Below are 15869 nucleotides of genomic sequence, written 5' to 3' on the forward strand. Positions count from 1 at the left end.
GTGAATTCCACCATTCTGTCTTCCAGGTCACTTATCCGTTCTTCTGCCTCAGTTATTCTGCTATTGATTCCTTCTAGTGTAGTTTTCATTTCAGTTATTGTATTATTCATCTCTGTTTGTTTGTTCTTTAATTCTTCTAGGTCTTTGTTAAACATTTCTTGCATCTTCTCGATCTTTGCCTCCATTCTTTTTCCGAGGTCCTGGATCATCTTCACTATCATTATTCTGAATTCTTTTTCAGGAAGGTTGCCTATCTCCACTTCATTTAGTTGTTTTTCTGGAGTTTTATCTTGTTCCTTCATCTGGTACATAGCCCTCTGCCTTTTCATCTTGTCTGTCTTTCTGTGAATGTGGTTTTTGTTCCACAGGCTGCAGGATTGTAGTTCTTCTTGCTTCTGCTGTCTGCCCTCTGGTGGATGAGGCTATCTAAGAGGCTTGTGCAAGTTTCCTGATGGGAGGGACTGGTCCACCATTACTTTTACACTGTCAGTGCAAACATAAACACAGTGAAAAGAGCAAATAATGTCTTAGTATTATTGTAAAATTGTTTTGAACACCCAGGCATCACCCTGAAAAGACCTTTGGGACTCCCTGGAGCCTGTAGACCACACTTTGAGAAACTCTGATCTATAAAATGATGCTAGTATAGAGCACCAGCCCTATTATCCCTTCAAAAAAACTTCAGTGCTCAGTTCACTGTCCTCCTCTCTACTGCAGTTCCTCTCATCATCCTGGGAGACCTCAGCACCCCTTTAAATGAACCATCCAATGCTCTGCACTCTCAGTTGCTCCTTTTCTTCCTCTCCAATGACCCTTTTCTTCACTCTATTTTCTTCCATGTTTTCATCCTGGACTTTCTTACTCTCTGAAACAGCTTCTCCTCCAAATCACTTATTCATGAGTCACCTGTAAATAGTTATTTGGGGCTCCACAGCCTCATCTCCTTCTATATCTATATGCTCAAAGATTCCCCTGCAGTTTTCTTGGACCTCATTGCGGCCTCCATTGACACGTAAGCTTTCTCTCTAGCAATAAGACCTCTCCTATCTTCATTTTCCTTTATAATCAGTTTTGATTTCGTGATCCATCATTTTTAAATTTTAATTATGTCCTGAATTCCTGGACCCCACTGTTCCCTTGATCACACCTACCTGTAAAACCCAATTGTGAAAGAATCCAACTATCTTTCTCCTGGGTGACTCCTAGGTACCTTTCAGTCTCATCATAAACATCAGTTCCTTAGGAAAACATTTCTCAACACCCAGACTGATAGATATCTCCCTTCATAGGATTTGTCAGTCTCTGCACATCTTCTTCTCAACACTTAATTATCATAATGTTTGTATAATTTCTGCCTTCTCCACCAGATCATAATCTCTATGAAGGCAGGTACTTGTACTGTTCATATGTTTGCTACTGAGCTCCTGGCATTTATCATGGTGCCAGACCCAAGGAAGGTGCTCAGTAAATATTTAGGAGAGCAAAGAAAATAAGGGAGAAAAGGGGGGAGAAAGTGAGGGAGGGAGAGGGGGGAAGGAAGGAAGGAAGGGAGGAAGGAAGGAACGAAGGAAGGAAGGAAGGATAAAAGGGGGATAGAAAGAATGAAGCCGACGTATGGGAAATAGAATGACATTGTTTAGAAATTTATTTGAACCTAATTTCCAGTTAGAATCTAATTAAATGATCCTGGTGTCTAGACATTCAAATGGCTCAGGGTTTGGTCCATATGTCATTTTTCTGATAGATTGTCCTAATAATAAAAGTGTGAAGCATAGAAACATGGAGAAAAACAAGAGTTCTGATCACTAAAACGTGGGAGAGAAGTTACAGGGAGGAGGTTTGGGAGCAGAAAATGACTCCAGTATTAGTTCTGCATCTCACTGTAGAATTGTCAAGATAATGTCATTGTAAGCCCACAGAGACTGCATTATGATGTCAAAATGGAAGGAAACAGTGTTAATAGATGGAAGCAAAAGCTTAGAGCAGCACTGTGTTGCTGTAGTTTTAAAAGCTTTGTGACGTGATGTCTAGACAGAGGAACACACCGTCATGCTATCACTGAAGCAACGCTACAGAAGGTACACAAGGTCCATTCATTAAGTCATTACAGGGCTCCAACCTTTTAGCCAATATCAATATGACGGGCATCTTCTCTTATCGTTCCAATGAATTTTTTAAGGTAGTTTATTTTTTGTTGATTATAAAAGTCAGATGTTCTCCTAAAGAGAACATAGAAAAGATTATAAAAGAAAAAAATTGCCCCAAATTCCACCACTGTTAATACTTTGTTGTATTTCCTTTCATTCTTAATTTTTATAACATAGTTGAGGTCATACTATTACATTTTTATATCTTTATTTTTCCATTTAATATTATCAGAGAAATGTAAACTTTTTATGATGACTGCACATTGTTCCATTCCACTAACATTAAACAATTAGAGTACTGAGCACCCAGTTTTTCTGTATTCTAAGTTACTTACTGAAGATACTTCCTGTAGAATAGGATGGCTGGGTTGAAGGATACAAATGGTTTCAAAGCTTATGACACATATGTCCAAATGGCTTTCCAAAAGAACCGTATCAATTTTTCAATGACTTCAGGAACATTTAATAAATCTGTGGCCTAGTAAATCTTGGCAAATAGTTTGAAAGCATCTTCCAGCTACTGAAAATTTACTCAAGCAGGAAGAGATTTAATGTAGAGCAGTAAGATTCAGGAGTCTTTGATTCTAGTCTTTAGTTGGCATCTACCTTGCTGTGCCACTATGAGCAAGTTTCTTTAACTGTCTGGCTATTAAGTTTTTCATCTGTAGAATCACCACAAGGGAATATAGTTCTATGTGCAGGGTTCCCAAAATATGCTCTGTGGAGTACTAGTTCCTGAGATATGCACCAGAGGTGAGGAGGAAAAGAAGTAAAGTTACCTGGTCAAATACGTTTGGATAAATTGTATACAACATACTGCTCTTGTAGATTTAAAATGCCCAACAACACACTGAAGCTCTGAAAAGTTCTGCATTTTAGTTTACTTAACAGAGCATTTACCCAATTTTTGACTATAGGTCATTTTTTTTCTTTCATGTAATATCTGTAAGACTAGGTAAAACAGTTGAAGAAGCACTGATGTAACAGAAAGGGCTTTCGAGTCTACCAAACATGCATTTAAATCCAGTTTCTGCTATTTATAGCTAAAAAACAGAGATAATAATAACTTGTGAGACTGTTTTGAATATGGAGTGAGATTACATATGCAAAGCATGGAAAGCCCCAAGCATCAGCCTGACATACATGTTAGTTTCTTCTCTCTAACCTTCTTAACCCCAGGCATGCTCATCAAACCTCTCCATCTTCATCAAAAACATATTGAATGCCTATGCTGTGGAGGGCTGGAGACTAGTGAGATGCTTTCCATCTGCCTTTTTAGATAGGGTGGCATTTTGGGCAAAAGGCCTAAAATGGCCTAAAACCTAGACTTGAACATGTAATCTGTGAGTCAAATGCTTGACCGTAGAATGTGGCCACCTCAGCAATTTAGATCACAAAATAATTAATTAGCTACCCATCCCAGGCTAGGTCAGAAGGCCCAACCCTGATTATTTCCAGTGGGTCATCCTAATAAATAGGCTCAGCTTATATTCAAGACTGATTGCCACTAATTACATAACCTGGAGCTACTCCCATTCAGTTACATGGGAATTACTTCATGAAACATATTTAAAATTTGACTTTGAAAGTGCTGAGTCTCTAGTGACTTCCATGTTGCTAAATCCAGTGGAAAGTTTTCCAGCTTGGTCTTAATTGCCCTCTGTTAACCGTTGTTCCTTCTTGAAATCTTTCCTCTCTTGGACTTCTTCAGTACCACACTTCCTTGCCCCCTTCCTACCTCTGGCCAGTTCTCTTTGATGTGTCTGAAAACTAGAATTCCTCAGGGCGCAGTCTTGCCTTTCTTTTTTTGCTTTTCTCACTCTTAAGAAGGTGATATCCATTTCCTGGGTTTCACATACCACCTATGCTAATGCCTCCTAGATTTAGATATTCAACCTGGACCACTGCTCAGAAATCCTGTTTTGTTTATCCAACTGCCCCATTTTATATCTCCACTAGGTGCCTGTCAGGCATGGCAAACTTAATGGCTCTGAATCGAAACTCTTAATTTTCTCCTTTTAACTGTTCCTCTCTCAATTTTATCCACATCAGTAAGTGGAACTACCCTAACACACAGTTGCTTAAGCCAGATACCTAACAGTGGTCTTTAATTCCTTCCTTGCCCTCACCCCCATATCCAGTCCTTTGGAAATTTCTGTCAATTTTGCTTTCAAGATATATCTCAAATATCTTCCCTTCTGCCTGTCTCAACTGCCCTCCTAATTTAAGGCACCGTTATCTCTCACCCAGGTAATTGCTATGACCTCCTATGGTCTAAGACATTCCACTTCAATTTCCTCCAATCCCTTCTCTGCACAGACACCAGGATGATTTTTTAAAATTAGAAATCAGATAATATCCCTCCTGTATAAGACCCTCCAGTGATTTTTGTTTGTTTGCTTTTTACTACACATAGACTAAAATCAAAATTCCTCACCATGGTGCCCAAGGTCCTCTGTGATCTGGCCCCTGCCCACCTTTCTGACATCCTCTCAGGACTCAATCCCCTGGTCTCACGCTGCTCCCATCCTGCAGGTCCTCAAATGTGATGAGCTATTTCCTGCAGGGGGATCTTAGCATGTGCTGACCTCTCCACTCTCCCTACCCTTCACTTGGTTTCTCCTCACCATCCTTCGTATCTCAGCTTAAATCCACCTCCGTAGAGAACGCCCCAACCTGCCTATTTTTAGATTGCTCGATAGCCTCTATCAAAGGACCCTGTTTGCTTCCTTCATACTATTTATCACAATTTTTACTGAAATGTTTGGTTTACATGTTTATAGACTGATTCCATCACTACACTGTAAATTCCAGGAGGGTAAGGACATTATCTGTTTTGCTCATCACTTAGCATACCTGGAATATGTATTGAATGAATGAACAAAAGAATGAATGAATGAACAAATGAAAAAAAAGTGTGTACTGTGTTCCAGGTACACATAGAATTCCACACAGAACTTCTGGTTCTAAGCATGTTCCAGGCTCTCCTGCAATATATGCGTAATGCTCTTTCCTCCACACTGAATAATCACACCTCATCCATCTGGTCAGACCTTCCCAGTTCAGTTGAGTCTCATGTCCTCCAGATGGTTTGCCTTGCCCTATGCTAACATAATCCCACATATGTAGAGCCTCCCACACTTTATTCCCACCCTTAGACTCCAAGTTCTGCAAGGCAGGGGTCGTGACTCCCTGAGCACAGTACCTGGCATACAGTGGGAACGCAATAAAAACTTTTGTATGAATATATTATCTCATTTGATCTTATGTTATATAATTTAAATTTTACTAGACCCCTGTGGAGTAGGAATTATTATACCTATTTTATAGATAAGTAAAACAGATTCAGAGGAAGATGAAATAATGTGGTTAAGGTTATATAGATAGTAAGAGGTAAAGCAAGAATTCAAACCAAGGCTGTTTTGACTCCCAAATCTATGCATTTTAAAAACACATTCCAAGAAATACTATGAAGGATTTCTGACAAAAGGGAAATAGAGTAATAAAAGTAATTTTCTAAAAATTTACCATGTGCCAGTTTCTATGCTCATTGCTTTATATTAACTCTCTTAACTCCTGACAAGCACTCTATGAAATATGTATTGTCTCTATTTTATAGATGAGAAAGTTAAGCCTTAGAGAGTTTAAGTAACTTACCCAAGTTCCATAGCCACTAAGTGGTGAAGCCAGGATTTAAACCCAGGTTGATCTCACATCAAAGCCCACACCCAATGCTGCTCGAAGTATAGCTAAAGATTAGTTACCCCGAAAAAAAGTGTCTGTTGTCATGAGACTCACTTTGAGTCACATCCACTACTCCAATTGTTTATATTAGCTAACATTTCATGCAGCCTGAATTCATGTTGATTTCCAGTCATCTGGACAGCTATAGAAAATATTCGCACGGCCCTGGCCTGCGTTACTTTGGTGAACACTCTGATGCCCATGAAACAATAAAATAAAAAAGAAGATAGTGATTTAAATTTCATTAGGATCCACTGCCTATATGACCTATTTAAAGAAGCAAACAGATCCTTGGGATTATCTTCTACGTTTGAGGTCTTCACTCATATTTCTTTAGTCCGCCTAAGGTATTTTGTTCATTCTTCATCAGTGGAAATGTTGGGTTGGAAATGTTATAAAAACCTTTGGGTATCCTAATTCCAAATTAAATATTTGTTTTGCTTTTTTAAAAAAAAATTTATTGGAGTATAGTTGATTTACAATGTTGTGTTAGTGTCAGGTATACAGTAAAGCGAATCAGTTATGCATATACATATATCCACTCTTTTTTAGATTCTTTTCCCATATAGGTCATTACAGAGTATTGCATAGAGTTCCCTGTGCTATACAGTAGGTCATTATTAGTTATCTATTTTATATATAGTAGTGTATATATATGTCAATCCCAATCTCCCAATTTACCCTCCTCCCCCCTTACCCACCTGGTAACCATAAGTTTGTTTTCTACATCTGTGACTCTATTTCTGTTTTGTAAATAAGTTCATTTGTACCATTTTTTTAGATTCCACATATAAGCGATATCATATGGTATTTGCCTTTGTCTGATTTACTTCACTCAGTATGATCATCTCTAGTTGCATCCATGTTGCTGCAAATAGCATTATTTCATTCTTTTTTATGGCTGGGTAATATTCCATTGTATATATGTACCATATCTTCTTTATCCATTCCTCTAGCCATTGATAGACATTTTGGTTGCTTCCATGTCCTGGCTGTTGTAAATAGTGCTTATCAAAATGGGTGCTCAGTTTTGAAAAGATTTTTTTTTTCTGGTGTGTGAGGGTAGCAGTAATGGTGTAATAACACTGATCTGGGGATTAGAAGGCCTGACTGTACAACTAGGAAACTGGGTGACGGACATATCAAATTGCTTTGTTTCCTCTCTGTCTCTCAACTGGAGGGGATAATGATTACAATAGTCTTAGAGGGACATAATGAGGTTTAAATTGGTCAATATTCATAAAATGCCTAGAGGAGTGGTCTGGTTGTTATTTAATATTCCCCTTCTCTTTCTGGGACTCAATTTCCTTATCTGTATCATGAGTGGATTAAATTAGATGTCAAAGTCCTTCCTAATTCTAAAGACCTATGAAATAAAAGTGTTGGAAGTAGCAAACAAGGATTTTGAGTTATTTTAAGTATATTAAAGTAAGGGGAATCATGAGAAGTGAAAGATATAAAAAAGTACCAAATGAAAGTTTTGAAGCTGAAAAATTATAAAAACCAAAATGAAAGATCCATTGGATGGGCTAAAAAACAGATTAAATACTACAAAAGAAAAGATCAGTAAACTTAAAGATATAGAAACTATCCAAAATGAAACAGAGAAAAAATACTGCCAAAAACAATAAAAAAAGAACAGAGCCTCGGTGACCCGTGGAATAATATGAGGGAGTTGAGCATACCTGCGATCAGAAGCAGAGGAGGAAGTATGTGGCAGAAAACATGTTTGAATTAATAGTGGCAAAATTTTTTTCCCCAAATTTGATGAGAAGTATAAATCCACAGAAGCACACCTAGGCACATCATAATCAAACTGCTGGAAATCAATGATAAAATATTAAAGGAGTCTATAACAAAGTGGATCTCTCCTCAAAGATTATACAAGCTGAAGATAATGGAATGATATTAATGTCTTCAAAGTGATGTGGGAGGAAAAAAGGAAGCTTTTCACTTAGAATTTTATATTCATCAAAGATACCCTTCAAAATAAAGGCAAAATAAAGAGTTCTTCAGACTAACGAAAATGGATAACTCCCTCACCAAAATTCATTCTGCATTATAAGAAAGGTCAAAAGAAGTTACTCAGGAAGAATAAAAATGGTATCAGAAGTGGTATGATATTATTTTAAGGTAGGCTGTAATAAGTTAATGATGAATGTTGCAAAGCTTAGAGTAACAACCAAAATAAATAAATAAGCAAAGTAGAATTGCTAACAAATTATTTGGAATTAGAACAAATATGAAATGCAAAAGATGACCAAAAAAAGGAGAAAAATAGAAACAAAGAACAGATGGGACAAATAGAAGGATGGCAAACCCAAACCCATGCATATCAGTAATTACATCTTATATAAGTTGTATAAATACTATGATTCAAAGACAGAGATTATTAGACTAGACAATAAAGTAAGACCCATCTATATGCTATCTATATGAGGCATACTTTAAAATATAAAGAGTTGGATAAGTTAAAATAAAATATTGGGAAAAAAAATTCACCATGCAAACCCAGGGATAATGAAAGCCTTTCATAATGATAAAGGGGCAGATCATCTACAAACCTGTATGTAGATAGATAGATAGATAGATAGATAGATAGATAGATAGATAGATAGATAGATAGATAGATAGATAGATAGATAGATAGATAGATAGATAGATAGATAGATAGATAGATAGATAGATAGATAGATAGATAGATAGATAGATAGATAGATAGATAGATAGATAGATAGATAGATAGATAGATAGATAGATAGATAGATAGAAACCCAGGGATAATGAAAGCCTTTCAAAGGGGCAGATCGGCAGATCATCTGTATGCCTGTATGTAGATAGATAGATAGATAGATAGATAGATAGACATAGATAGACAAGTAGATAAACAGATAATAACAGAGCTTCAAATTACATGAAACAAAAACTGATAGAACTGAAAGGAGAAATAGACAAATCCACAAATATACTTGGGGATGCAACATTCCTCCCTCAGTAATTGATAGACAAGGAGGTGAAAACTTGAGCAGCATTAATAACCAACCTAATGACTTAGAACTACACACCACAGACGAATACACACTTTGAAGTGCCTGTGACATATTCACTAAGATATATCATATTCTTTGTCATAAAACAAATCTCAATAAATTAAAAGGATTGAAAATTTTTTAACTTTTTAAAGCAACACACGTGCTAAAATGTATTATTTGTATAAAACACATAAGAGAGAGTCATTGCTTTTTGAGGCTGAATATAACGTCTTTTCATCAACATTGTCTTAAAACATTTTTCTCAAACAACCACACTCTTCTAAGAATTTATAGTAATGGTATAATAACACACAGGCAATATACTTTATAATAATGGTAAATACGAGCTTATAAAAATAAATGTATACCATTAAAAATGTAAATGTATATCATCTGTTTTCAATGTTAGTGTTTATATTTTATTTGAGAAAAATAAATTGTTAGTCATTTTGCCATTGTTAAATTTTTTTTAAAGTTTGAAGTGACACTAATCCAAAAGATCCATACTAATTGGCACGTTGCAATTGTTTTTCGTTGTTAAATTTTATTTTATTTTTTAAATTAATTTTTATTGGAGTATGGTTGCTTTACAATGTTGTTTTAGCTTCCACTGCACAACAAAATGAATCAGCCATACACATACAGATATCCCCACCCTTTTGGACTTCCCTCCCATTTAGGTTACCACAGTGCATTAGGTAGAGTTCCCTGTGCTATACAGCATGTTCCCATCAGTTGTCTATTTTATACATTGTATCAATAATGTATAGGCACATTACAAATTTATTCTAGTTTTTATCAACCATCAGAGAGATGAAAAATACCCCAAAAATGACCATGACAATCACACACCACTACTGGCGACAACTTTCATTGAAAACTTACTAAGTACCAGGCATTGTTCTAAATACTTTTTATGCATTTAATTCTTCCTCTTACTTGCCTCCCACTTTACAGCCCAGAAAACTTAAATAACTTGCCTAAGATTACACAAATAGTAAATGCCAGTGCCAGAATCTGAACCCAGTAAAGTTATTTCACCATGTAGTTTTGCATTTGCAAAGCCAGGGTCAGGCACACTGGCATTAGACAAAAAGACCTTGTGACTTCCTACTTCAGCACTTTGTAACGTATTTAATTGGTTCTCTTTTGCCTTGACTTCAAATTTGCCTCTGCACTGGTCTTTCTTATTTGATAAGTTCAAACATCAAGACTCTTTGTTCATTTTCAAAAAGGATTACAATGATAAGCTTTTATAATTAAGAGTATCTCAGCAGAGATTTCGTTTACCACAGTTCTCTTGCCTTTATCTTCTAATTATTAGAGATGAATTGTCTGATTTTTCAAAATTGTATTTGCTTTAAATACAAGTTGCAAGTTAACTGCTTATAAAAATGCCTTTCCCCCTTCTTAACTGTTACTTAAAGGAAATCTCTAGTCTAGCATTTAAAAGCAATAATGATTCAAAATTGAATCATCCAACAAGAATTTGAATAAAATAACTCTACTTAAAATCTTCAATGTTTGGGAGAGAGGGACTTCTTTAAAGCTATCACAAAGGCAAAATAAGAGGCTGTTTAAACACCACAAAATACTTGATGTTAAGATTAAAAAAAAAACAACCGTGGGCTTCCCTGGTGGTGCAGTGGTTGAGACTCTGCTTGCTAATGCAGGGGACACGGGTTCGAGCCCTGGTCTGGGAAGATCCCACATGCCGCGGAGCAACTGGGCCCGTGCGCCACAACTACTGAGCCTGCGCGTCTGGAGCCTGTGCTCCGCAACAAGAGAGGCCGCGATAGTGAGAGGCCCGCGCGCCGCGATGAAGAGTGGTCCCCGCTTGCCACAACTAGAGAAAGCCCCGGCACGGAAACGAAGACCCAACACAGCAAAAATAAATAAATAAAATTAATAAACTCCTACCCCCAACATCTTTAAAAAAAAACAAAACAACAACCGTGAAGCCAGTTTGGGATATTCAAGGAAATGGAATGGGTAAAATGCAATGTACATATGAAAATATCACTTCTATTCGTTACTCCATAGCAAAAGGTTAAGTCGTTTCTAGAATGAAATGACTCAGCATCTTTACAGTCTCTTGCCTTTCCCAAGATAATTTTATATACATTATCTAATTTTATCCTTCCCCAAACACTATGAGATGGGTATTCTTACACACAAATGGATAAGCAGAGGTTAATTGTCCAATATAACTCAAGAGAACTATTATTTATTAAGTTGAGTATACTTTATATCCAAGATTTTATTTCATGTTCATTAACTCTTATAGAAGAGGCATTATTATTCTCATTTTACAGATCGGGAAGCAAGCACAAAGCGATTAGCTGATTTACTCCAGATCACCCAGCTCCTAAGTCTTGGAGCTGCGATTTGTACACAGGTCCATCTGACACCAAGTGAATGCTCTTGTCACTGGCCTGGACTCCTTCACTGAATTAGTAATAATGTGGAAAGAGGTCACATTCCATCCTAAAACAGCCTGTTGCAAACATGAGAGTGTCTCAGTTCCCTACCAAGTAACCCCTAACTGCAAATTTTGCAGAAACTTTTGGCCAACTCACCAGTTCACCTTCTCCTGTATGGCTACCCCAGGCTGACAAGTCATCAAAGACAAGAGGAAAAAAGCAACAGCAAACATCTCATCCAGAAGCCACCACCCTATATTTACCTAGAGAGGAATAAAACTATTCAGGGAGTTGGAGTAAAAGAAATCTACCGGCTGGGATCTATAAGACCTACCTAATGTTTGAAATGAACAGAACTCACTTGATTCTCATTCAGATGTGGTTAATTACTTACCGGGGTATTGATTAGCCAAACGCCCTAAAATCCCAGACACCAAAGGCCACTGTCCTTCAGACCTTTGGAAAAGCAATATCCATATAGTTGAGGAAAGGAGGATATTTAACCAATTTCAGCTAAGCAAAGGGATCTTATTTTCAGGATGAGGCAAAAGCCAAACCAAGATATAACTCCAGAATTCATGGTCTTTTTGAGTAGCTGTTGGAACTTCTGAGGTTGGATCAATTTGTTTTGCAAGACTGAAACGAGGCTCATACTGGTGTTTCAGCTCTGCCATAAACAGCCAGCAGAATATAGGAAATGCTAATAGTTACATGGGGAAGTTCTCCAATGTATTGTCAAACGTCTGGAGCCCGAGAAATGTGGGTAATTGAATGAAGTTTCCGCTTCTCGTCCAGACATTGGGTATCATTACCATCTAGCATATTTGTGTCTTCAGGGAACCACATGCCTTAGATGGACATCTCCAGAAGCATCCTCTAGAATTGTAATAACAACCACACCCTGGACTGGTGATACCATATCTACATACATCCTCTTTGTCATAATTAATAGTCATAAATTATGACATAGTCATAAATTAATTAAAGAGAGTTAGATAGTTAGAAAGATAATCATTGAACATGTGGCAGGCATTTCATTTGTCTTATTTTAATCCTCACCACAAGTCTATGAGGTGAAAATGATTCAATTCATTTTGCAGTTGAAGAAATGAAGGTCCAGAAAAGTTAACTAAGTTGCTCAGGAATGGACAGCTATCTTGATGTCCTTGGCAATACTTAAATTCTCTCATTAGCAGGATTGGCCAGTACTATCATTATTAATCTCAAAGTTACGAAAAAAATGTACTGAATAACTTGCATGTGTAAGGAATGTGTACCTGGTTTAATTATGGAGATTTAAATAAGGCACCCATTTGTTATTGTCTCCATTTCTTCAGAGATTTAGGTAAAATTTGACAAAACTGAACACCCATTCCAGGTCCTAGAAAGCCCCTCCAGCCCCTGATTTCTGTGTGTCTCTTCCTCCCTCCCTCTCTTTGTTTTGACTCCTGGGTCCTCTTGGCTGCAGCTTTACAATCCTTCTGACCCATTTGGAAAACTCTGTTCTTTTTCCTTTTTCCACAAGTAATCCAGTAACTCACAGTGCTTTTACTGAAATGTGGGTGTGACGGGGGGTGTTATGTCTGGACACCCTTGGGGCAGCTCAGGGTGGCACATCTGGAACCCACTTCTTTCCACCAGCTCCCTAGCTGCCTCCCTTCTCCCTCCTCGTTCCATCCAAAGTCCAAGTTCCTGACACAGGTCTATCGGCCCCCTGGGGAGTATAACTCAGGTTTTTCTTCAGCACTTCGACAGTGTTTCTCATGGGGAGAAGACTTCTCCCTACAACAGGGATCTCAAGTGGGGATGATTTTGCCTCTCAGGGGACATTTGAAAATTTCCTGGGACATTTATCACAAAAGTTGTCACAACTTCGGAGGTTGTGTTGCTGGTATCTAGTGCGTGCTAAATGTCCTACAATGCACAGGACAGCTCCCCAAACAAGGAATTCTCTGGCTCCAAATGTCACTAGTGCCAAGGTTGGGAAACAACCCCAAAAGGCTGGTCTGCCTTTCCCTGAGCCCTGGAATTCTGATGAATTATTTTTCTTCTTACATATAGGCAATATTGTCTTCCTCCTTAGACCAGTCCCTTCTTGAGATTTCTCTGATGTCTTTTCTCCTCACCCAAGACTTCAGTGGTACTCAGGACCCCTCTTACCCTCCACACCCACAACTTGATCCCTTAAATTCTATCATTTTTCCTCTGTAATATTTTCCCTCCAAGCTTCCCACCTTCATTCGCACCCTTTGATCCATTTCAAGGCCTCGGCTCTCTCCGAAACTCTCCTAACGGACTCCTAGGGAGCCTCTGTTTTTTCTCACTCCAAACCTCCCTGTACATTACAGCTGGATTCATCGCCAGGAAAGCTGGCTCTGAAAACATCACTCTCCTGCTCAAAGACGTTCCACGGACCCTCCATCTTCTATGAGATTAGAAGTCCAAATTCCTCCAGAAATGGGTCCCAACCCATCTTTGCAACCTTATCAGCCACGACCCTCCAATAATCCCCCATACCATAGGCTAGGTTCCCCTTACCTTCCTCACACTTTCTCACTGCTGTGATCTTGTTCATGCTGGACCCAAACAACCTTTATCCGTTATCTACTACTCTTGTGCCAAGTGTTTTCTCAAAGAGCAGGTCCGTCAAGGAGGCTCGGCTGATGGCCTCATCTGGAGGTATCTCCTTGTTATCCTTGAACCTTACAAATACATCACCAGCACTTTTCAATTTTGCCTCATATTATGTTCTTCCAGTGGGGTGGGGTACATCTCAAGAATGAAGGTTTCTTGAGGGTAAATTCTATGTCTGATTCTTCTTTATTATCACCCATATCACTTACCACTGAACCTTGACTAAGAAATATTGGTTGATTGAATGAGCAAAAGACTAAAAATACTTTACAATTTCATAATATTTTCAGGTATATTTTCTCATTTAATCCTCAGAACAATCTTGTGAGATAAATACAATTATTCTGAAGAGAATTCTGAGTCAGAGAGACAGTGATTATTGTGGAAAACAGAAGTTAGAGACATAGGGTACTAGGCCTTGTACCTGCCACTTTTTGTGTTTTTTAAAAACATTTTTTAATGTTTTTAATCTTCATAGTGGTCTTGCAAGACAGTAATAATAGTGCTGTTTTGAAGATGAGAATACTGAGTTTCAGAGTAGTTAAGTAATTTGCCTGCAATTGCACAGCTGGTGAGTCTCAAGAGTCAGGGATTTATAATCTGTCCAACTTTAAAACCTGAGATCGTTTTTGGTCTGGTCACACAACGACTAAGCGTTATATCAGGACTAAGGCCTGGGTCTTCTGCCTCCAAGTCCAGTTCCCTGTTTATTATGCCTTAGCTCAGAGAATGAATATCATTTCCAGGGGCAAAGAAAGCAAAATCAAGTGAATGGAAGGAGAATCACAGGATAGAATCAAGAGAGAAGATAAGTCAAATGGGGTCGTTCCCTGCCTCTGTGACTAAATGTGTGAGGGCATGTGAGTGTGTGTGTGTGTGTGTGTGTGTGTGTGTGTGTGTGTGTGTGTGTGTTGGGATGGGAGCAGGGCACTCATCTGTTTTCAGCCAAAATGTTCTAAGATGAATGGGAAATGCCAAAAAATGGTTAAGTTTGCATATGCAGATTTCACCTTAATTGTAGCATTCTGTTATCAAAGATAGATAGTTATAAAATACCATGCAGAGTAGACAGCGAGATGGCAATTCATTTTGAAAATGCATAGCTTATCTCAGAGAAGCACTTTCCACTATCTAAGTCAGCTTGTGAGTTATGACCTCAGAGTGGAACATGTCCTGTGTCGGCCCAGACTGCCACCACAGGGTGACAGCCAGACCTGTGCTCTCTGAAAAGCTTCAGAAGCTCTAGGTCACATTCCTCTGTACTGGGCCTGCAGGTTGCTCAATGCAGATTCTGCAAATTGAATGCAAATAGAGGCAATTTGCTAGAATGGAAAGAGCGCAGCTGTAGGTCAGAAAATACCACTAACCAGTCATTGTTTCCTAGCCTCGGTTTCTTTGTCTGTAAAATGGGTAAAATAATACCTATCAGGAAAGGACTGAAGAACTGTAGAGGAAATAAGGAAATCTGTCCTCAACTGGAAATTCTGAACAGCAGTTGCTTGTTTATTTAAACAATCCTTCCCCATCTTTCTGCTGCTTCTTCCCAGTACCTATTTGTCCCTTTCATAGCATGGAAGCTTTCATTTAAGTACCAATGAAGGAGGAAAGTGGAAGAAAGGGGGGGCCCAGCAAAGAGATGATGAAAGAGCATGAAATGTGGGAGGTACACGTCCAGGTGCCCTGGGCTTGTTGCAGGAAAATGGGGCGCAAGAGGGTGGTCATGTCTCAGGTTTCTGGTGAGTCCCTGGGACAGGCTACCAAGTGAGGGTTCTCGGCTTCTCGTAGGAAAGAATTCAAAAGTGAGCCATAGTAAAGTGAAAGCATATTTATTAAGAGAGATACACATTCCATAGGCTGAATGAGGTCTGACTCCGAAGGCAGGCGAGAGC

The 15869-nt window shown here is 38.3% G+C and overlaps 1 protein-coding gene across 1 annotated transcript in view; it reads right to left on the bottom strand.

Moving 5' to 3' along the window:
• Positions 1-11671, bottom strand: part of C8A (complement C8 alpha chain) — a 67220-nt gene extending 55549 nt beyond the window's left edge. Inside the window, exon 1 of the mRNA XM_007104582.3 lies at positions 11503-11671. Coding sequence (XP_007104644.2) covers positions 11503-11579 — 77 coding nt within the window. The 5' untranslated portion in view covers positions 11580-11671. The remainder of the gene's footprint in view (positions 1-11502) is intronic.
• Between the last annotated feature and the right edge of the window lie 4198 nt (positions 11672-15869).

Source organism: Physeter macrocephalus, chromosome 4 (genome assembly GCF_002837175.3).
Source record: "Physeter macrocephalus isolate SW-GA chromosome 4, ASM283717v5, whole genome shotgun sequence".
Taxonomy (NCBI): Eukaryota; Metazoa; Chordata; class Mammalia; order Artiodactyla; family Physeteridae; genus Physeter; species Physeter macrocephalus.